The sequence below is a fragment of the Danio rerio genome, chromosome 22 (assembly GCF_052040795.2).
Source record: "Danio rerio strain M-AB ecotype USA chromosome 22, GRCz13ab, whole genome shotgun sequence".
Lineage (NCBI taxonomy): Eukaryota > Metazoa > Chordata > Actinopteri > Cypriniformes > Danionidae > Danio > Danio rerio.
The window spans coordinates 10,007,886-10,033,129 of NC_141042.1; the positions used below are offsets into that span (position 1 = coordinate 10,007,886).

General features: G+C 36.6%; 1 protein-coding gene across 1 annotated transcript in view; it reads right to left on the bottom strand.

The window, feature by feature from the left end:
• Window positions 1-25,244, bottom strand: part of LOC147838418 (uncharacterized) — a 49,522-nt gene that overhangs the window by 12,842 nt on the left and 11,436 nt on the right. The window contains 10 exon segments of the mRNA XM_087304821.1: window positions 2,292-2,457; window positions 5,045-5,218; window positions 5,552-5,725; window positions 8,077-8,247; window positions 9,073-9,246; window positions 9,678-9,851; window positions 17,718-17,888; window positions 20,487-20,660; window positions 21,769-21,936; window positions 23,441-23,611. Coding sequence (XP_087160947.1) covers window positions 2,292-2,457; window positions 5,045-5,218; window positions 5,552-5,725; window positions 8,077-8,247; window positions 9,073-9,246; window positions 9,678-9,851; window positions 17,718-17,888; window positions 20,487-20,660; window positions 21,769-21,936; window positions 23,441-23,611 — 1,717 coding nt within the window.

Genomic DNA, 25,244 nt, shown 5'->3' on the forward strand with positions numbered 1-25,244 from the left:
TATATATATATATATATATATATATATGCATTCTGCTACAATCCAATTTCTTTTCCCTCGCAATGCAAAGAATCTTCAACTTGTCTTGAAAGTTAAGCAACTTAACCATAACAGGCCTCGGACTAGCTCTTTGATGAACTGTTGGTGAGCGATGAGCCCATTCAATGACCGGAGAAGAAAAACCAAAGTATCAAAAACAGTAATGTCCTTGCCCTTCTAACGACTATTGTAATCCAACAAAATTGAGGTTATTTCGACAACTTCGATTCTCCAAATAACCAATTGTATCAATCAGGTAGGAATTGTCTTTCTTTAGTTGTTGAATCTGAGTAACAGACTCTTGCACGTTGTCTTCATTAGCAGAGACACATCGCTCCAACAAGACAACCTTGTAACACTCGTCTTTAAATCAACGGGACACACAAGAAAAAATAAAAGATATGGTTCAATTCTCTAGTTTCTCATAATTCAATTATGTGGCAGCGCTACAACCTGATCTCCCAAAGTATGCAGAGAGTTCTGAATGCTGCTCAAGCTGCTATGAATAGACTCAGTTTTTGTATCAAAGTGAGAGAGCATATCGATCTTAATCTGATGAATAGCATCCCACAAAGTTTGCAATGTGATGTGCCGCTCATTCATTGTTTAAAAAAAAAAAAACCTAACAAACAACAATAGAGAACTAATGTTACTAAACAAACACATAGCTGTTGACTTGATGTAAAAAAAAGAAAAAAAAAAAAGAAACAGGCATATCAATCCAAAATGGGGATTTCATAAGAGCAACAAGCTTGAGTTTTGAGACACGTTCACTCACGCTGCGGCCATATTTTTTGATAGTACATTTAGTGTCTGTTCTGAAACTCTAGATTCTGCCATCAAAAGCTGAGACTGAAAGAGGGATTCTTCACAGACGATGCAGAAATTATTTAAGACTGAAAAGCAGAAGCAGAAGAGAAAACAATCATTGTTCAGAGGGAAAAAAGTCAAACATTAGTCACCATATTTAAATTACTGAATTTCTGAAGAAAAAGCTGTTACATTAAACACATTACTGGTGTTTTATAATTTTACATTGTTATCTAAAAACAATGTTTGTTTCACTTCAGTTAATGTTTTTTTTTTTACTCAAGAAGTTTAAAATATCTCTAATCTCTTTCTTCAGTGACTTTTTAAACAGCTTTAGAAGTTTACAATATATTACATTTTAGTTCTCATGGCAACACATCAAGCTTCAATAGACCCTTTTCACATTTTCGGGTTTTTCTCAGCAGCAGAAGTCATTAGAGTTGGGTAAACTTACAGCGCAGTAAATGGGAAAGTACAACAAATATATATTTTTTTACAATCATGAAATATTTGCTGAAATAATAAAAGAAAAACGCCATGATGGTGTTAAAAAAAAGTGTTAGACTATTGACGGCAGACAGAGGACAGAATAATATCAAATTTATTCTCCCCATTTACTCTCCCACTGCATTAGAAATAATTTGAATAAACGTTTTTTTTTTTTTGTCATTTGACCCAAAAGATAATATAATACATACAAAGATACATATAATTGTTCACATAATAATAAAAATATATAAAAAATGTATATATATATTAAAAACAATACAATGACCGTTAAATGTGTAATAACAGTCTTGTGAAAAAGGTCCATTAAAGAAAGTGTCTGATTTGGAGTTTTGGTGTGGAACATTATAGCTCATAATAATCTAGAGAGAGTCCAGAAGAGTGAGAGTCATAGCTGATGTGCTACTGAAGCTGAAGAGACTATTTCAGACTGTAATGATTCACTGCTGAAGACATAAATAAAGCAGCTGCTGGATAAAGCTCTGACTCGCAGCTCTTCTACTCTTTCCTCCTTTCTCTTCAACTATTGCAGACACTGCACACTTTGTGCTCATCAAATAAAGCTTGATGATCATTTGATCATTTCCTCTCAAGCAGGTCGCACACCAGAAGCGCTGCTCGGCGCCGCGACACGGTGCGCACATGACAGTTTAAAGTATCGCACACCAGACGCGCACATTCGAATGATATTTAACATGAAACTAATCAGATGGCGCTCTGTGGCGCAACTGAAAAATTAACTGCGTCCTGAGCCGTGGCCGGGCACCACCGACAGCTGCCGACTTGCGGCGCCGGTGTGTGTATCCTGATAGAAACCTATGTTTAGAATTCTAAAATGCACGGCGCTTCTGGTGTGCGACCTGCTTCAGACTCATCTAAAAGATTTGTTCACATCTTAGAGGAAGATAAAGATCTTTAATATCAGTATTGTTTACTGACCTCAGTTTACACTTTGAGTCTCGCATCACATCAATGAGCTTCTGCTTTGAGTCTCCTATGGGATTGTCTCTCAGATCAAGCTCTTTTAGAAACTGCAGAACTTTTGTGTTCATCAAACACTGAGTTAAAGTAGAAACATCTGTGATGCCACAGCTCCAAAGTCTAAAATTAGACAAACAGATAGACAGAAATGAGTGATGCTGATTGTGAAATGATGATCAAGAGTTTCAGCTTCTGCATTAATTCATGAAGATCAAGACCTTCAGAATTACCAGACTTTACACCCCTGATTTATTTAAGAACTGATTACTGATTTATGATAAGAACTGACAACACGAAAATAAGTAAAAGAAGGGCATGCATTGATTACTTTTGTCCGTCTTATCCTTTGCATGAGCTGTTACTCTGCTGCTGGACATTACTGAAGCGGAGAGAGTAACACTAGTTTGATCATGTATAAATATCACTATAGCTATATTATATAAATTTTATTATAACAGTGAAATAGAGATAGATTGATCTCTGCAGCAGCTGCCAAAGAGCTGCGCGCTGCAGACGCAGCTAGTGTGAAAGCGTTTGGCCTGCATGCTGCTTCTACTCTCCATAAGCGCTGCTCACGCACTGCTTTCGCTTACGGTTTGAAACGGGCGTTACACGCAACTTTTGCAAAGACAGTTGCTGTGTAAGAATTCTTGGTTGTAAAATACGCTTTAGAATGCTTAGTTTAAGCAAATTGGACGAACGTGATCACGCGTGTAGATCTGAAGAGTGTCGCTCTCGCTCACCGAAAACCAGGCTAAATGTGCTGTACTACGTTGTGTGCGTCTGTTCCCTAGCGACAATAACAAACGCCTGATATCGCCTGTTTGTATTCCTCAAAGTTGTTCAGAATTAAATGTTTTGTTATGGTGTGACACAACGCCTATGTGTGCCTTTTTTTATGCACCCCTTTGATGCTTCTTTTGTTTTTGCCGCAGCACCGAAATTCATACGCTTATTTAATACCGGTACATACCAGTTACCAAGGAACCGGTGCTATAATGGCATCGGGTTTCGGTACCCAACCCTAGTAAAAAGTGAGCAGGCACTTTCACTAATGAAAAATATAGCACTTAAATTATTTAATTTTTAACAACGATGAACTTACACAGCGGTTTTATATCAAAAGTTGATAATGATATAAAAGATACTACATTTTGATGGTAAAATAATATAATTATTTTAACGATGCCTATTATTTGTTTCAGTATTCAAACATTAAATAATGAATGCATCAAGTTGAACAATAAACAAATTTGAAACAACACATATATCAGGATATAAAGCATATGAAGGACTATTATATTTAGCAAAATGCTGCTCTTTTTCTCTTTGTATTTTTATAATTATATTTTTGTTATTTTAATTATTTTCTATCTTCATAATGAACTAACAAGCTTTAGACAATATCCTGCTTGACGTTGTAGAAAATATTTTGAGCTAACAAAAAGAAAAAAGAAATCACAGAAACATGTTACATGCCCCCATAAATGTCTAACTTATATTTAACTGAATCGTATAATGGCTTATAGCTGAAATTTTGAAAATTGCTCTTTTTATTTTTATAGTCTAAAACATTTGTCAAAACGAATTAGAATTACTTTATTTATTTATTCATTTGACTTGTTTATTGGTGCATATATAGGCTATAGTTTAAATCATACAACAGTACCTTGGACAGCTACGGTGATACCCCATAAAGCTTTCAAACAAAAGTCCAAATTAAAGAAAGAGTTGACTTTCTACAGTGACGGCCGACATCACATCATAACACGCCATAACCATTCTTCAGGTGGTATAGCCGGCATTAAATTACAAAACAAGCAGTCTGGGCTTTGAATTAAAAAGTGCAATCATTTCATCGTTGTTTAAGGAGTCTGCAAGTTCCTATTGCATGGATATAGGATGTTGTGAATTGTGGACAAAAAAATGTCTTTCAGCAGTGCATGCAGTCATTGGTAAAGTTCTCGCCCGGATCAGAGCGAGATTTTGTGCTAACAAATACAGCGCTGCATGCAGTAAACTCACACTCAGTCAAAGCAAAGTTAAGATTTCATTGCATAGGATGTCAATCAAATGAATCAAACTCCAGCCACGACTAAAACAATAGGCTATTTGTATTAGTTTAAGATTTTAGACGAGGGGTTAGTAATTATAATATACATGATTAATTAAATTCAAGTCAATCAAACTATAACTTTAATACATAAAATATGATGGTAACAATGTGGTGGGCCAGTGATTTCCTTCTCTGCCAGAGACTGCTCTGTGGTTTTAAAACCCTTTTCAAAACTGTATCATTTAGAGCTGTATATTTTTTTATATAAAATGTAGTGTAGTTTATTGTGGATGTCTGATGACTAGTGCGCTTCCGCTCAGCTAGCTGTAATAACTTAGCAACAGTGCTGCGATGTCAACATACAAAATCTTTCAGCACAGCTCAGCACGGTTGTCTAACCATGCAGAGAACGGTTTGCAATAGTGCCGCACCATTCCAGGCTTATTAGAGAAACAGCTGTAACCGTACCGAAGTGTTCTTAGAACGGTTTGGCACGATAGTGGAAAAGCGGATAAAAAGTTTGCAGAATTCCGCCTCCTCGTCCCATTGAAGTGTAAAGTTTGAACTGTGTTACCAACATTTTCAACATGGAAATATAAACATAATATGAGGGTTATGTGAACCTTAAAAAAGTAGGTGAATGTTTCTCACCTCAGTGTCTCCAGTTTACAGTGTGAATCATTCAGTACGTCACATAAGAGATTCAGTCCTGTGTTTCTTATTTGATTCTCACTGAAGTCCAGTTCTCTCAGGTGTGATGGGTTTGATTTCAGAGCTGAAGTCAGGATCACACACTGTTCCTCTGTAATACTGCAATAAAACAGACTGAAGACAGAAAGAGAAAAGACATTGACTCTGACTACTGCAAATTGATGATTTTCTTAGCTTATGACTTCTGTGTTTCTAGCTAGATTTTAAGAATCTCATAAAGGATGCAGGATCATTTATGACAGTGGGGTAAAAAAAAGCAAAAACAACGTGTCAAATTTGTTAGGTTTGTTAAATTTCAGCAGATAAGAATTTAATAAAGCTTCAAATGCTTCAGTATAAAGCTCTTATTATATGTCAGTTCATTAGATACCACAATGATAAACTTTATAAACCCACAGTATCTGCTGAACAGTATGATACTAATGATACTACAGCAATGATACTAACTTTAGTTTCTCCAACTTGAACTGTGGCTTAATCAGTAAATCACTGAGGTTTTTCACTCCAGAGTCTCCTAGATTATTCCAGCTGAGGTTCAGTTCTCTCAGGTGTGATGAGTTTGATTTCAGAGCTGAAGTCAGGATCACACACTGTTCCTCTGCAATACTGCAACGAGACACACTGAAGACAGAAAGAGAAAACACAATGACTGAGATCTGTGATGATCATCTTACTGAAGAGCTACAGTGATACAGCATAGTCTTCATGGTGTTTGAATTTGCTGCAGCTTAGCTTATACATTACATAATAACAGAAACACTTATAACCTGTTATTGTCAGCATCTATGGTCATAAAGCATTGTTGATTTGAACAGAAAAGCAAGAACACATTCAGAATTCACAAACAGCACACCTTTCCTAATCACCAATATTCAATGATTACAAAGAGAACTGATCCCAGACCAGCAGCTCTGAGCAAATTTCCCTCTAAATGCAATAAGGAGCAGGCAGTGGTTTGACTGAGAAACTTTTGACACTCATTTCAAGTCCACAGCCAGAGGAAGAGCAGCTTGTTCATTCTTACAATTCTGCTGCTGCTTCTCTGTAGTGACCACTGAGACCTTGTGATGCAGTTGTTGCCTGTCTGGTTGATTTCACTTTGTGTGGATTCTTTCTTTCTTTCTTTCTTTCTTTCTTTCTTTCTTTCTTTCTTTCTTTCTTTCTTTCTTTCTTTCTTTCTTTCTTTCTTTCTTTCTTTCTTTCTTTCTTTCTTTCTTTCTTTCTTTCTTTCTTTCTTTCTTTCTTTCTTTCTTTCTTTCTTTCTTTCTTTCTTTCTTTCTTTCTTTCTTTCTTTCTTTCTTTCTTTCTTTCTTTCTTTCTTTCTTTCTTTCTTTCTTTCTTTCTTTCTTTCTTTCTTTCTTTCTACACCTTAGAATGGCAAGATGCTGTTTTTATTAAGAGGCCTGGTGCTGATTTTAAGTATATGCTTGTTTGTGTTTTTCTACAGTAAACCAAAGATGGTGATCTGGTGATGAGCGGTAACGCCTGGGATTCACTCCAAAGAGTTCAATTTATTGTCACCAGACCAGAGAATTTAGTTTCTTTTGGTCTGAGAGTCCTTCAGATGTCTTTTGGCAAATTCTAGGTGGGAAGTGGCTTCTGTCTGGCCACTCTACCACACAGGCCTGATTGGTGGATTGCTGCACAGATGGTTGTTCTTCTGTAAGGTTCTCCTTCCTCCACAGAAGAACACTGCAGCTCAGAGAGAGTGACCATTAGGTTACTGATCAACTCCCTGACTAAGGTCTTTCTCCCTCGATCACTCAGCTTAGACGGCCGGCCAGCTCTATGAAGTCCTGGTGGTTCCAAACAAATTCCACTTACGGATGATGGAGGCCACTGCGCTCATTGGAACTTTCAGAGCAACAGAATTTTTTTTGTAACCTTCCCAAGCCTTGTGCCTCGAGACAATCCTGTCTCAGAGGTCTACAGAAAATTCCTTTGTCTTCATGCTTGGTTTGTGCTTCGACATGCACTGTCAACCCTGGGATCTGTAGAGCACTGCTCGATTAAGAACACAAAAAAAAAACTATAAAGCACATGACAAATTTGACTTCAGCTAAAATATCTATTATTGTGATCGATGAGGAGGTAAAGGCAAATGAGCTGAAAGACTTTAATTGGTTTTGATTAAGAGATTTTTCAGAGGAACAGGAAACGGCACTAGATGCTTTATCTGTATCAGACTTTAAATAACTATAGATCAGCATAATGTGGAGAGACTGTTTTCACGTGTCTGTCCCAATAGGACTTCAGGGCCAGACACTATATCTCTGGCTGTTTATTGAAATCTTGCCTGTAAGCTTCAAACAAGCCTAAAGGATCAATTAGTATAATCAGGTGTTTGATTAAAGTTGGAACCGTGGAGAGCCGCGGCCCTCCAGGAACTGAGTTTGACACCAATGATCAAGAGGATCCAAGCTCATATACACGCCTTTTATTTGCAGATTTTAGCTCAGCTTTAATATGTTCATTGTGAGACTAAATGATTTTAAAGTTCATCCATTTATGATGAAATGGTATTGAGTCGCAGTGTCGCAGTCACATTGCAGTTTTTGCCCCACAGACTTCCATTCAAATGCATGTGAATGTGGCATAAAAGAAACGAAAGCTTGTGTGTCAAGTTTTGCAATTCGCTGCATCGCAAGTTCAAGCTTAACTCTGACCAGTATCTGTATAAATGGATATTTGTGTATTTTATGTCGCCTGTTTAGCGCATTTCCTTCTTTCATTCATTTATTGTAGCAGAATCTGCTAATCGCATCATGTATCTGTAGAACAACATGTAATCAAGACTTGAACTGTTTGTTTCAATTTGTTTAAAGTACTTCAAAATAAATTACAGACTTGTTGACTTTTAATTGTGACTGATGGCCAGAAGATGTATTTAAACAATTTACCTTGTGTCTAATTGACTTTACACAGTACATTTTAATCTCACACTAACATCTGTACAGTATAATGATACTAACTTTAGTATCTCCAGCTTGCATCGTTGGTTCATCAGTAAATTACTGAGGTTTTTCACTCCAAAGTCTCCTAGCTTATTTTCACTCAGGTCTAGTTCTCTCAGGTGTGACGGTTTTGAGTTCAGAGCTGAAGTCACAGCATAACAACCTTCATCCATCTTACAACTGCTTAACCTACATTGGCAGAAAGAGAGAGAAAGAGCAGAAACCAATTGCTATAACTATTCATAATTCACCTAATTGTCAAAAGCAAATAAAACAACCAGAGGAACATAAATCAGAAAATTTTAAAAAGGTTTAAATATTCACTGAGGAATTTCTTCTTATGCTCTAAAATGTGTAAGAAATGAGTCTACCAAGACCAGTGCTTAATTTGTAAATTGAGAGGTCCCGGAACACATCGGGATAACTGATCCAGCATGTTACCAGAGGAGGGAGAGGATCTGAATCCGGCTTGTTCCGGCACAAATTAAGCCCTGGCTACGACCAAACTTCCACTCTAAATGGTGTATTGATGCACATGTCCCCAAAGGGCTGAATTATGATAGAGAAGAGAAGTCAACAGTTTAGTTGACTCTGCATTGTTTGAGGTGACTACAGGATGGCTATGTGGCTCAGAGAACCATCTCAGAAAAGAGGTACAGAAACTGCATTAACAAGAGAGATGGAGAGAATGGCTGCATCAACAGAAATAGAGCATCTTCATTAACATTTAAATGCAGTAAAAAAAACGGTATAAAAGGTATGAGTTTAAGAATGTTCAGGGTTCATTCTGACTCCAATGAAACCAAGGATCTGCCGTGTACTTTGAGACTGCTATGCTGAACAAACATCTTCACTGAGAACTGAGATGTTTATTTCACCAGATCAAAGAATACAAGAAAACTTTGCAGAAAACAAATTGTGAAGACAAAAAAAAAACAATTTAAAGCGTCTTAATTTAAAATGCTAAAGATTTTTTTTTAATTATTGTGATTCTTATATGTGAATGTTTCTCACCTCAGTGTCTTCAGTTTACAGTGTGAATCCTTCAGTACGTCACATAAGAGATTCACTGCTGTGTTTCTTATTTGATTCTCACTGAGGTCCAGTTCTCTCAGGTGTGATGAGTTTGATTTCAGAGCTGAAGTCAGGATCACACACTGTTCCTCTGTAATACTGCAATTATACAGACTTAGAACAGAAAGAGAAAAGATCTTAATTAATTTCAAACGCAAAGTAAACTTATCATGAATAAAGTCATTAGTACACAACAAAACATCTGGAAAGCTTTGATTTTAAAGTAATTTGATGTGCATAAACATAAGCATATCCAGGACTTAGGAAAATAGTCGAGTAGAGTATCTTTAATTAAAGAAAAAGTTAATAACTTTATTGTATTTCAAGATATAAAAACAACCATCAAATGGGTTGAAAAATAATAAAACAACAATCTTTTATCACATGTTGTACTGCAACGATTTATCAGATTACAGCAGATATAAGCAGAAATAAGTGTTTATTGCCATAAAGCTCATAAAACTTCACAGTTGGAAGATCCATTACAAAATAGAAAAATAATCTTTCATCTCTCTATATCTGCTGTACAGTATAATTATACTAACTGTAGTTTTTCCAGCTTGAACTGTGTCTTCATCAGTAAATCACTGAGGTTTTTCACTCCAGAGTCTCCTAGATTATTCAGAGTGAGGTTCAGTTCTCTCAGGTGTGATGGGTTTAATTTTAGAGCTGAAATCAGGATCTCACACTGTTCCTCTGTAATACTGCAATTATACAGACTGAAGACAGAAAGAGAAAACACAAACGTCATGTGAAGAATAGAAAAAAATTCAGTAAAATTTAAATGCGAAAAAGGTTTAAATGAAAATGATGTGGTTTAATGTTAGGTACAGAAAAAAACATTGAACTGTGTGGTTCACCACCCACCACAAAAAAATAAAAAATAAAAAAATAAAAATAAAAATTCAACCTTATAAAAGTATTGTCAGTTTTTTTTTTTTGTCTGCACTGTAAAAAATTGACTGCCCAAACTCAAAATTTTCTAGTGACTGGTCACATCAAAATTTTTATTAAGTTTGGCAAACAATTTTTTTCAATTGTAGCAACAGCCTGTTAACAATGATTTATTGAGAAATAATGTGTCCATCAAGAAAAAAAAAAGTTAATGCCCAAAATCAAGTGTGCCTAAACATGTAATTGGCAGAACTGAATATTTTAAATTAACGTATCAAGTGTTTTTGTTTTGACTTGATTTAAAAATGTATATTGGTAAATTTAAAGTAAACTTTACTGAATTGTTTATTCCTTATTGTCCCAAAAGGAATTTGAATAATCAAACATACTGTACAACATAATGATGCACTTAAACACAGCTACAATTATTTATTTTTATCAAACAGACACTATTGTGAAAATACTTTAAAATGTACATAAACTAAACTGTAAAAATACTTTACATTGTACATTTCTACAAAGTATACCTTACAAAGTAATGCATTTCAATTCTCATGGTATACACCAAGCTGAAGTGTAAATAATACATTTACAGATGTGCAAAAATGTCAAAATACCATAAAATGTAAGTATTTTTGTGAGGTTACTTTAACCAAAGTTTAGTGTAGTCACCTGAATATTACCATTCCTCAAAAGGTAATCTGAACTCATGAAATCCTATTTGTAATGGTTAAACCCATTTATTAACATTAAACATCAAATCTAAACAATAAATTACTTCTCCTTCAAGCCAACACAGAGCACGTACTCAGGGAACTGTATGGGAGAATAAGTGAGCAGGAAACCGCACACCCGGAGGCAGCGTTCATTGTTACAGGGGACTTTAACAACGCCAATCTCAGGAAAATCGCTCCAAAATACCACCAACACATCACAGCAAACACGCGTGGTGACCGCATTCTGGTCCATTGCTACTCTCCGTTCCGGGACGGCCCCAATAACGCAAGGAGCATGTGCTTGTGCAATAACCTCTCGCTCTCTCAGTCTGTGGTTCCCACATGCTTTAAGACAGCTACTATTGTGCCCATACCGAAATCAGCTAAAAACCACATGCTTGAATGACTGGCGTCCAGTTGCTTTGACACCCATCTTCAGCAAGTGATTTGAGAAGCTGATTTAAAAGCACATCTGGTGTGTACTGCCTGCTCACACTGACCCTCTGCAATTTGCATACAGGAATAACCGCTCCACTGATGATGCAATTGCTTTCACCCTGCACACTGCTCTGTCTCACCTAGAAAACAAAAACACACATGTGACAATGCTGTTTGTGGACTACAGCTTAGCATTCAACACCATAGTGCCTGCCAAGCTGGTGGTGAAGCTCCAGGATCTGGGTCTACACAGCTCTCTGTGCAACTGGATCCTGCACTTCCTGTCAAGCAGGAGCCAGGTGGTCAGAATAAACAACATTACTTCGTCCACACTGATCCTTAACACTGGTGCTCCACAGGGCTGTGTTCTCAGCCCACTCCTGTACTCCCTGTACACAGATGACTGTACAACCAAACACAGATCCAACGTCATCGTTAAATTTGCTGATGACACAACGATGGTGGGACTAATCACAAATAATGATGAGACGGCCTACAGAGAGGAGGTGCACACTCTGACGCAGTGGTGGGAGGAAAACCACCTCTCACTCAACATCAGCAAAATCAAGGAGCTAGTGGTGTATTTCAGGAGAGAAAAGAGAGAGCACACCCCATCACCATTAACGGGAAGCCGGTGGAGTCAGCATTTTCAAGTTTCTTGGAGTCCACATCGCTGAGGATTTGACATGGACTGCTCACACAGACGCAGTGCTTAATAAGGCACAACAACACCTCTTCTTCCTCAGGCGTCTCAGGAGGCTTGGAATGAGCCCCCACATCCTCCGCTCGTTCTACACCTGCACTGTGGAGAGCATCCTGACTGGCTGTATCACCACCTGGTATGAAAATAGCACCAGCAGCAATTGCAAAGGCCTACATAGGATTGTGCGAACTGCTGGACTTGTAGTAGGAGGTGAGCTTCCCTCTCTTCAGGACATCTACACCAGGCGGGACATAAGGAAAGCCAAGAGAATTATCAGCGACTCCAGCCACCCAAGCCATAGACTTTTCTCTCTGCTACCCTCAGGCAGATGTTTCGCAGCATCCAATCACGCACTAGCCGACTGAAGGAAAGCTTCTTCGCTCAGACTATCAGGCTGATGAACACTTAACACACCTCACACAGACTCTTCCATACCCCTCACTGCACACCATCAATATGTAGCATGCACTGCACTTAAACCAATCCATACTTATATATTACAATATTCAAATTTTCTGAGATACTAACTTTTGGGTTTTTACTTTTAACCCTTTGACGAGTACAATAACACTGAGACTTATGTGATCAGACAGCATTGGCTGTTCCCCGAAACTTACGATTATACCGGTGTGCTTAGACAGTTTACTGTAGTGCATCGCATCATCAGATGTTAAATATCAATCTGCCTGGCGCAGAGCCAGAGGAAGAGGCACATGGCGCTTGTGGAGCAGATACACAAGAAAAGGCAGACCAGTCCTGGCTACATTTCTAGGTTTTTCTGAATAAGCTATACAATAATACTTTACAAGTACAGCTGTTTTCTTTTCTTTAAGAATAGTGCTCTATCTGTGCTTAATTAGGCCTACAATGCTACTGTATTTTAATACTGGTCATTATGGTCGTACTTGAGAGACAATTTTTTTCTGAGGTGGTACTTGGAGAAAAAAAGTTTGAGAACCACTGATCTATACTATTTCTCGTCATTGCTTGTCATCTAGTGTGTAAAAACTTGCACCAGTTTGTACATTTGCACTACAAACACACTTTCGTACAATCACTCTGTATCTCTAGAAAAAACATTGTGCATTTCTGAAGCGTGCTTCACACAGGTGAGAGGGCTTGACACCTGACACTTTATTTAAACTCTGTCTTACAAGGACTAAATAGGGACAAAAATATTGTACTACTTTCTTCAACCCTAAAATAATAATGTTTTTTCAAAATAATTTTATATTTTTCTGACAATATTTTTCTGTCTTATGTGAAAGTACTTGTATAGTCTGTCTTAGGTTATGTGTATAGTCTGTCTTAGGTTATGTATATAGTTTTAAGTATTTATAGTATATACATAACGTAAGAACTCAATGGCATATTGCAGAATCAGAACCAGTTCAATACTGAATCTAAAATCTTAGTCAGGCACCACATTGTCTGGTCTCAGTCATTTAGGACTGGCTCGAGAGGTTATAACAGAGGAGAACCCATCACAGATAACAGAGCCAGTTGATTCAGTTGCTATCATGTTTATTATCTATCACATATTTTTGCTAATATTTCTTCAACAGATGTTCTGGGGACCCCACAACGTAATCGACCAACAATGTTGCTTTTTTATCAGGAAACCTAACTGATTGCCTCACAAGACTCTTTTTGTGGCTCCCGGGTTATGTGCCCTATGTGCCTTTACATCCTGTTTGGTGTACACATTTCTAAAGACAAAGGAACTCTGGAATTATTGCACATTAAATGAAAGACAATCACTTAAAATGTTGCCATTAAGGCAGGTGTATCTTTGAATAATATGCTATAGTTTTTCTTAAATTAGGGCTGCTCGATTATGGGAAAAATCATAATCACGATTATTTTGGTCATAATTGTAATCACGATTATTCAAAATGATTATCAGTTGAAGTCAAAATTATTCCCCCTCCTGTGAATTTATTTTTATATATAAATATTTCCCAAATTATGTTAAACTGAGGAATTTTAACAGTATTTCCCCTATTTTTTTTAAATGTGCAGGTATTTGACCATTAAAGCACTCGCATTAAGATGGCGTTAGATGTGTGCTCTGCTTGTCCGAGGTTAAGTACGTACACACAGAAGCATCAAGCATGCGGTCTTGTTCGCGCTTTAAAAAAAAAGAAAAAAAAAAGAATGATTCGAACGTACATCAATGAATGATGCGCCTCCCATGCTGCAAACTTTATATTACAGCACATGCTTTTAGTCATTTTTATGTGGAACTGAGCTTTGCAGAGCAACAAATGTGTACAACTGGAAAGGGGGCAGTACAATATATAATAGAGTAATCGTTTATCTCGATTAATAGTTTTTCATAAACCAAACCAAACCAAAATCGAAACCGGATTTTCTATTAATTGCACAGCCCTACCTCAAATACTATGTGTTTACTACAACCATTGTAACCAATGAAATTAATCAATGTGTTTTAATCCTTATAGCAGATGTAATTTTCTGTATGTGTCTGAAATGTATGATGTCTGGTACTAAAAGAAGGCAAGTGACATTTGCAATACATTGGTGTAAATGAAAAACTAGTATCATAAACAGCAATCGTCTTGTAACATTTCATGTAAGATAGTTACAAACTCACAAGATAATTCACCAAGCAAAATTTACAAGCAGTCTGTTACTGATTTCCCCTGAATATAATGGTACAGGGCATGGCACTGCCTTCCAATGAGTAGTTGCCATGGGATGGATCAAACCAGATCACTTAAAAACTTACTCCAACTGTAAAACTTAGCTTTTTGCATTAGCTTGCACGCGCTCGCTGCTGCTTCCCTCCCCTTTCACATTGCACTTAATAAATATTAGTTACATTTTGTCAGAATTGTGTTGGAGTTTATGTGCTTCTAAGTCATTGCCTCGATCTGTAGTTTTTGTTACCTCGTTAAAAATATACTTAATACTGGTGTCGTTATTATCGTTGGCCATGAAAATAATATAAACAAGATTGGTAAAGTACGATGTCTTCTATTTGCTGGACAAATGGTCGATAAAGTGTAAGCTTTAATTTGATTCAGTCTGACTCAAGTGAGTCGAATAAAGTGATTTGATCCCTTAAGAGATAATAAAACCCCTGATTGATCTTTTTATGTTGGTTGATCCCCTACAATATTTAGTAGTTGGTATAGTTATATTACCACTCCAGTATGTTAGTTGTGTATAGGATTAAAATAGCTCTTATTTTCAGTGTTGTTCATATTTATAATTATGTTTATTTACTGTATGTAGCACTATGGTCCTGCAAGATGCAACTTTGCAATACACTGTATGCCCAGTGTATTTTTTTACAAAAAATAATTGTAAAAAAAAAAACTAATAATATTCTTTATATAAATATGTATTATTGGCTACACAATTTAGGTTTCTTTTTATGTTTAGCAGTTTAATAGTCACATAAATAATGTTTAATAGGTTTATACCTTGTATTTTACTGTCGGGTTATATCCACACCCTGCTGTTAGATGGCGCCACTAGCTCAGTTCTCGTGTCCCAGGGTACTTGCACTATTTTAAAAGTAAAATGTATTGCTTTTTAAGACCTTTTTAAGACCTCAACAAAGATAATTTAAGACCCAAAACTTTTATAATTTCTTTGTAATAGGCTACTCATTTTAATGTTCTTGTTAGATTTAAATAAATTGTGCCTTGTGGATAACCCACAGTACCTGCCTTTTGGGTGTCTGGTGGTGAAATGAAACTGTTATAGCTGAATGTGGGGGGGTGTCTGAACTAGAGCTGTAATCCGGCTATAAAAGTTAGGCCCGATAGAGCCCGAACCCGACAAGTACATTTTGACTGACAGCTGTTTAAAAGCCCGAACCCGTTTATAGATCGACATTATCCAAATGTGCACATGCACACATCTCTTTTGTCTTTTTTTATGAATGAGTGGTTTATATGCGTTAACATTACTTATTCATAACATAGGCTATAGGCCAAGATGAAACAAAAAAAATAAAATAAGTCCTCTGTAACGTCTTAACATCTCAACACTCTAAATAAGCCTGGGTACATACACTTAGCCTTTAAATGGGCCAACGCACCAATAAAAGATACAATGATCTGGCTAATTTAGCATGTTTTGGGTAGGATCGTTTTTTCATCTTCCACCAGTCAAGAACATTCATTTAATTTTCCATGACATCGGTTTCAATGTAGAGAGTGACCTCGTCATCTTCCCTGTCAACTCGCTGGACACTGCTCCTTAGTGCTCTACCGTAAAAAGTATGAGCGACTGCCAAAATATCTTGGCGGATAAAAAAAGACTGTTCGAATTAAACTGGCGGCTGGCCTGACCGCTGACAAAATTCGCTCTTTTTGACATCTCTGTCATCATTTGTTTCACCTTTGGAGGGATGGATTTCAAAGTTGCAACATAATTTGATTACTTCCTCGCGCTAATCGAATTGCATCACATGACTGTTCATTTATTGCGCAAGCCCAAGCCCGGCACGACCCCGTCTAAAATGATAGAAAAGTCCGAACCCAACAAGGATCTTCAGCTCTAGCCTGAACTAGTAACATTTTTAAGTCGAGCTGCAAACAATGCAGGGATTAACCTGGACCCGCTATGACTAGCTGCTGCAACGCCCCGCGGCTGCTTTCCTCCTCTCATGTGCGACTCGACGACTTTGAGCCCCATGGTCCCTAACGAAAAGGTATTTTTCCAAAATTCACACAATGCCTCTTTGCCACGTCGTTAAATTTACACTTTCCCATCTTTGCATTTTCAACCTCACATCAACAACCGCGTAATAACAGCACGCAGGTGCAGACCGACGCAAGCGTCTGTAGCCGACCTACCGTAATAAGCTAATAAAGCACGGAGACTGTCATTTCTCCTGTTTCACACATACTAAATTTATCAACTATTAGATATTTTACGGTGAACCACTGTGCTTCCCTAAGCAAACCGGCTGAAAATGTAATACCTACAGCCACTTTACGGTAAAAATTTAAGACAATTTAAGACCTTAATTTCCCGGATTTTAATTTAAGACATTTTAAGACTTTAAGGACCCGCGAGAACCCTGTGTTGACGATTTTTCCTGTTTTTCAGCACACTCTTTATTCCACGTGATGACAACACGTAGACAATTCAAACTGTAAAAATATTAGGTGCAGTACAATTGAGTAGCCTAATTTACTTTAACAGTCCATCCTGAAAGAAATCATACATGCTAATCATGCATATTATACATGCTAAAAAGAGTTTAATCAATTTCCTAGGGTTTGTCCCCATTTTTTTTATAGTTTTAATTAATTACAAAAATATGTATTTTTATACATTTGTAATATCATCTAAAATGATAAAACTTTCAGCTATTACATTCCAGGTACTAGGCTGTAGCACTGAATAAACGAAGACAGATGACTTGCAGAGGACAATAACAAATCTGCATCCTGACTTTTGTTTATAATGTAAGCTACATTGAGTGCACGTGGTCGGGATGTGCAAATGTTAAAGCATAAAAAGTGTGGAAAAAAACAGATTTATGCAAATTACAGGTCAACCCACTGAACTCTAAAAATACGGAAATCGCCATTTATACGGAAGAATCACAACCCTATATGATAGTCCCCATTACTATACTTGGGCGTTATTACCCACAGAGACCGCAGGATGAGCTCCCATTGCTGGCCTCTTTAACATCTCTTTCGGCAGCAAGCTAGTTTTCTCATGTGGCCTCCCATCTAGGTAATAATCCGACACAACCCTGCTTAGCCCCAGTGGTGACCATGCGAGAGCTGCAGAGAGCTAGCTGCCAGCAAACAACCAGTTTACTGATGTAAGATACTCACATTAGTGTGTTGATTGTACAGTGTTTATCCTGCAGTAGACCAGAGAGTTGCTTCACTCCTGTGTCTCCTAGTACACGATCCCTCAGATTCAGTTCTTTCAGGAGTAATGGGTTTTTACCCACAATTCCAGTCACAAACTTACAGCCTTCCTCAGCAGCAGGACTCAAAAACCTGAAGAAGAGAAGATCAAGCAGGAGTCAGTTCTCAACAGCCAAGCCATGAGGGACATTTAACCTTTGTCTCTCTGACTACTCGCTGGGAAACATCCATACACACTCATTCACACTTGTACACTACGGACAATTTAGCCTACCCAATTCACCTGTACTGCATGTCTTTTGACTGGGGGGGAAACCGAAGAACCCCGAGGAAACCCATGTGAACGAACTGTGTCATATTATCTCTAAATATTTATTTCAAAACAACTTTAAGGGGTAAAGACACTGACGGCGAAGTTAGGCATTTAATAGTGTTTTGAAGGCAACGCGTGCAGTACGGCGCATCCAGTGAGTGACTGCCTTCAGAATCAACATGCTTGATCGCTTTCCATCAAATTTGCTTAAACTAAGTGTTTTAAAGTATGGCTGTATTTTAAAAGCATGTGATTTTTGTCAATATACAGGTAAGATATTATGATAACCCATAAAGTATTTTTTATTGAAAACTCACAATGAAAATAGCCTAAGCTAAAACATGTCATTTGCAGCTCACAAAAAAATTAAATTAGCTGCATGGGCATGCAGCTGCAGCTGTGGCATGTACGGCTTGCAGTGAAAAACTGCTCTCTCAAGGCTTTGTATAAACAAATAACATAATATTAATATTTGTTTTTCATTTTGGATAAATATTATTTAAATTATTCTATCTAGCCTAAATGAAAATCACAAAAAGATGATTGTTTTGCATAAATGACGAGGACAAAATACTTCATATATAATTTTGGATGACTAGGCTTAATTTTGTCTACTATGGCACCACTCATATATACAACAGATTTGATGATTTAGTACAACCGACAATTAACCAACCTTTTTTTTTTTATTTGAAAAATGACAGTTTTTAATAATCCTTATGAAAAGTTCCTATATAGTCAAATCTACGAATCTAACATATCCTTATTTACTTAAATGATATTCGCATATTCACAAAAAAATTGTCCATCTTATTGTTTTACTGAAATACTCTTTAAGGCCCTGTTTACAATAATACATTTTAGTTTTAAAATGCACAAGTTTTGTGATGGTTACACCTTTCATCCACACTACCCTGAAGTTTTCCAGCCCTAAAAACATTTTGCATTTTAAAATGCTGCTGCTCCATGTCAGTGTGCACACACACACACACACACACACACACACACACACACACACACACACACACACACACACACACACACACACACACACACACACACACACACACACACACACACACACACACACACACACACACTTCACCAGCATTTGAGTGTCTCTCTATAGGCAGCTTTTCCATGCGTTTTACATCTCAGATAATGAAGTCGCAAAAGATATGTGAATGATTCATATTACTTACACCTGCATATTCCGAATATATGTGAAAGACGTCATGTAACGTGTTGAGTTAAAAAAAAATACAGGAGAGCTTGCCTAACTCATATAGCAGCACAAAAATCAATCAAGGCTCACACAGGTCGCATCCCACATCTTATGCTTTATTCTTCTGTCAACAGTGTCACTGTCTACTACAGAAAATAACTTAATCTGAGCATCGGAGAAAAATAAAAACAAACATCGGTCCCGCGCACATGCATTTCTTGAGCATTATTAACATTATCATGATGGACTTATTCAGTAGTGAATTTGAGTTTATATGATTTTACTAGAAAAGCTCCTTCTGTCCACCTTTTTTTTCCTGCCACCATCCTCACTTGCGTGTGTCACATCTCACACACCTTATTTTTGCACAGTAAATTCCCCTGTGCAGTTTAGACCCTGTCCCATCTGAAGGCAGCCACAGCCTCTCACAAGACAGTAGGGTAAGGCACAGCCAATCACAATGTTCATATTTGTGTGGGGGGCGGTGCAACTAGAGATGAGATTTAACCCTTTCTGCATTTCCAGGTTAATATTGACAGCGCGCTTTTTTTTTTAGGTGAATAAAATTATTGGTGGGGACATTTCAATAGTTGGTGGATATTGGTGAGGATGCTTCACCTCTGACCATGCTAAATCTGGCCATTAATCCCCTGGCCATTACAAAAAAATAATGTACAATAAGTATATACAATATAGGAAATAAAGGCAAGCTGTCAAATGAGCAGAATCAATGTATGTGGCTACATTATTTAATAAATGAACTTATCTTTTCGTTTAGCCAAAACACATTTTCTGAGAACAAGTAAAAGATTTAAAAGAGTAAAGAGTCGTTAGATAGAGATAAGATGAATCAAATATCATGTTTAACAACTATAGTGAGATGAGATTCAGCAGTAGATCCTTGATGAACTGTTCGACATGAGCTGCTCTCACCTGGGGAGGTGTGCTCAAAGCACTCGCTAACTGCCTGGGGCTCATAGGTTCGCATGCGCTGCAGCGCATGACAGCATGTGTGGTCACATGATGTGATTTTCAGTGGTGTAGAATGGACAAGAAGCTTTTCAAAAACGCTATATGAATTGCCAGTGTGGATGTGGATCGTTTCACTCTAAAACACAATTTTAAAACTAAAACAACATTGTAAATGGGGCCTAAATAATTCACGTTCATGTTTGTTTTCCTCATGTCTCACCTCAGTGTCTTCAGTGTACAGTGTGGATCCTGTAGTAACTCAGTGAGCTCCTTCACTCCTGATTGTCCAGGATCATTTCCTCTGAGATCCAGCTCTATCAGGTGTGAAGGGTTTGATCTCAGAGCTGAAGCCAGAGCTTTATAACCTTCTTCACTGATGCTGCAGTCTGAAAGACTAGAGGAAATAAAACTTAGAAATAAATAGAACATTGTGGTTCATGTTAAAACACAAAACTCTGAATCACTAAAAATAAATACTTTTTCAGATAAAGTTTAGGCACCATACAGTATGTTAATTTGTATGTTTATTAACAGCATAATGCTGTTAACATCTAGATCAGGGGTTCCCAAACTTTTCAGCCTGCGACCCCCAAAATAACAATGCCAGTGACTCACGACCCCCAATATCCTTTAAGGTGGTTATCAATTTATAAAACTTGCATACAATGACTCACATTATATCAATAGGCCCAAGTCTATACAATATTTAATTTTGAAGACCATCCTCCATGTTCAGCTGTGGACTGTTTTTATTTTTAATGTACGTGAGTGCCCTAAAGGTGTCAGAAAGTTTAACCTGGTGCCATAAAATCAATGTGCTGTGTCTTTAATCTTGTATAATGACCCCAGAGGTTGCAAAAAATTGTAAGACTGATGGTTTTTTATTGCATGCTGTTTTTTAATGCAACTATTAACTACAATTTTTTTGTCTTCTGCAAGTTCTGGATAAAATATGGTAATTCTAATAGTTTAAAGAAATTAATTTAATTTAATCACCAAGCGACCCCCTGTCATTGTCCTCCCCCACTTTGGGAACTACTGATCTAGGTAAATCAGGGGTGCCCAAACTCCTGTCCTGGGGGATCTGTTCTGCAGATTTTAGCTCTAACTTGCCACAAAATTCCTGCATAGATGTTTTCTAGAGAGCCTAGTAAGACATTAATTAGCTAGCCAAGCTGTGTCTGATTGGGGTTGAAACTATACTTTTTTGGACACCGCCCCCCCCAGTACCAAGTTTGAGCAACCCTGATCTAGACGAATATTTCTGTTTCTCATGAATTTGAAAATTTAAACAAATTTAACTTAATATGAAGAGTTCATTTTCAAAAACAGATTACCACCTTATATAGTATTGTTTAGAAATCTTTTTTTTTTTGCAATTTTATTTTTTTAACACAAAACATATCTGAAAACTACTAAAATGTAATTATTTGTTTTGCAAATAAAATCTTTTCACAAAAGCAAAGATCCAGAGATGTTGAATGTATTAGACATCAGCTCACCTGAGTTTCTCCAGTTTACTGTCCTTCAGTCCATCAGAGAGCCGCTTCACTCCTGAATCCTGCAGATTATTTTTGCTTAGGTCAAGATCCTTCAGACTGCTGGAGTCTGATCTGAGAACTGAAGCCAGAGCTGAACAGCTTTCCTCTGTTAAACCACATTTACTGAGCCTGAAAATAAACACCAACACTGAAAAGTCACATTTTTAAATCACAATAAAGTTGAGACTCAGAACAGTGATATAACATTAACTATTTGTTTTTATACTACTGGCTATTTAAACATTATAATTATGGTAGCATTGAAATTATAATTTTACCACTTAATTATTACTAATACATGTGTAATAATTGACAATGAATTAAAGATCATATAAAGACAATATAGTGAGAATAAAAATGTTAAATGATGTACGATTACAAGGTATAATCTTTCTGATTAAAACGTTGTTGCATACTGCCCACATTCTAAAACATATTAGATGCTGTATTCATCTTTAAATGTACTGCTATTGTCTTAACCTGTAATATTTGTACATTTTAAAAACATCACAACTAGAGTTTTGTTTTACCTTTTATCTGCACCCCTACTTTTTTTGAAGAGAGTCAGGACCTTGGTTTAATGTCTCATCTTAAGAAGGCTGCTCACTCCCAGTACAGAATCTCCATAAGATGCATTAGAACTCACACACTCTAATACCACATCTGGCAGCAACTTATTTTTCTCATGTGGTCTCCCATCCAGGTAATAATCAGGCACAACCAGGGGTATTGCAAGACATAAAGCTCTACTGGGCACAGGCCCCTCTCAATGACCCGCCACCCCCCACACCCACCGTTTTGTACTCTCAAGTAAATAACTAATCTGAATAACATAAATAAATTTAAATATTGTTACTATATAATTATTATTCTAAATAAATAACAGAAACAACAATCCTGAAATGTAAAAGAAAATCAATGTAAAGACACAACTGGGTTGATATGCTTAGATCTTCTAAGAAATCTTTTGCATGAATATTAATTTCATACAACAATTCTAGAACACACAACAAATGTTTCATATAATTATCTGCTGAAACCTGACTCTGATGGCCGAGAATTCTTTTTATTAAGTCTTACCTCCCTTACTCATCCTTTCTCTGCTTCACACAACAAAAACTTTTTTTCATTAACTATATGCTTAGTCATCATATTATATAAAATTTTGTTTTGTCAACTAGTCGTGTTTGCACTTCTGCATGAAAGGCTGTTACACCGGTTTCTCAATGCATGAGCAGTGCGTCAGCAGGGCACTGTGTTCTGCATGCATGTTAACAACTGGGATTTAGCAGGAACAGTGCGTCAGGCTGGAGCACTACATGAGGTGACGGGTAAGGTTTTCTGCCTCAGTTTTTTTTAATTAAACCACATTGCTTTTACCAGCATTGATTCAGTTGTACATAGAGAATAATGTTTTTATTTTAGGATTACCACTCTTAATAACACACTTAGGCCTACATTTAAAGTCAATAGTGACTTAAAGCTTTTACTGGGATAATGTTTACTGTAGGTTTACTGTAAATGGGGTTTAGTGACGCACTGGGCACCACCTTGCTTTTCTTCAGTGGCGACCATGTGACAGCTGCAGAGAGCAAGCTACAGGCAAACCAGTTTACTGATATAAGATACTCACATGAGTGTGTTGAGTTTGCAGTGTTTATCCTGCAGTAGAGCACAGAGTTGATTTACTCGTGTGTCTCCTAGTTCTCGATCACTCAGATTCAGTTCTTTCAGGAGTAATGGGTTTTTACCCACAATTCCGGTCACAAACTGACAGCCTTCATCAGCAGCAGGACTCAAAAACCTGAAGAGGAGAGAAGCAGGAGTCAGCTCTCAACTACTGTCACTGTTTACTGCAGTAAAAAAAAAACATGCTGAGAAGACAAGATCTACCTATTTATAACACCTTTACAAAAACTAAAACAAAACATTTAAATGTCCAAGTAAACCTGCAGGATGAAACTGACCTCCTAAAACTTTCATTGTTTATATTAATTTACAGTTTTAAAAGAGTGTAATTAAATGGTTGTAATCCAACTATACATCATTAAAAAATACAGAACTCGAATTTCTGAATGAATCTACTAACAATTTTGTTTGTGATTATTTATTTGTATATACAGTTTTAACTTCATAAAACATGATAGATTGTCAATATCACACAAGACGTGATACCTTTATTAGGATTTTGAATGAACTTTAACACTATGATTATTTGTGACAATTTCTAATGGCAAAAGAAACAGTCTCTTTCCCTTTACATGCTGAGAAGATGTAAATAATATTATTTGGCATTTTGCAATAGCAAGAGCGTTTAAGACATGATCTTAAAACATTTTTAGATTCATCATTTCTAGTTTGCAAAAAGGCAATTTTCACACAAACATTTCTAATAGCTTCACAAACATTCTTGAAGACAACCACAATTCTGGCATGATGGCTTGCAGTGCTCGCAGACTAATAGGCAAAAAAGGAGTCATACTCAGTCTTGAAAAAAACTCTGAAGGACCAAACTGTCCAGACATGGGAAAAGTCCAAGCTCTCTACAAAAGTAATTGAAATTAAAGCCTCACAATGTGTTTCTGGAATTAGTAGTAGTAACCTATAGGTAATATACACTGGGAGAAATAGTAAAATTATTTTAAAAAATTAAATAATTGTGCCCTGTGGTTAGGCCCTAATTTAAGTTTTTGAGTGCAAAAAGTAAACTTTATTTAGTATTGTAGCGGTCCTGTTTACTTATTACAAGTTGTTTCTCTCTTGTCATGCATCACAACAATGATCAGTCTACAGGTTACTTAGTGCAGTAACACCTCTTTAAGTGTGCAAGGTCTGAGTTTTTCAGTTTAAAAGGAATTCTGGATTAAATGACAATAGTTTCTGTGGGGACAAAAGTAACACTGTTATTTATATCCCACTGCTAATAGCTTTACCTTATTTTTTACTTATTTTTAACATTACAGTTTGCAGTGTTTTGATTAACATGTTTTATAAAATAATTGCATATTGCCAATAATATAAAAAAAATAAATTCAGAATTGGTAGAAAATTGCAACATTTTGCAATGTATGATTGCTTTTAAAACATTTAATAAAATTGAAATTTAAAATAAAAATATTTAAATATTTTATATTAATAAAATATATATATATATTTTTTTAAATATAGGGACAAAATATGTTTGCAGTTAACATTAACAAGGTCATAGTCAGATATATGTCCCTGTTGATGGGGTCAAAAGTAACAATGTGCAATTTATAGAAATCGTTGCATTGCTAATCATGATTTTGAGGATCTGTCCTTCACAACAAACCAGGCGATCTCAGATCAGTTAAGACATTTTAATTTGATTCGTGAACTTGTTTGAAGAACAAAACTATCCAGAGATCATTTATCAAGATTAAAGGATCCAGGATCTGCCAAATCATCTTATATCA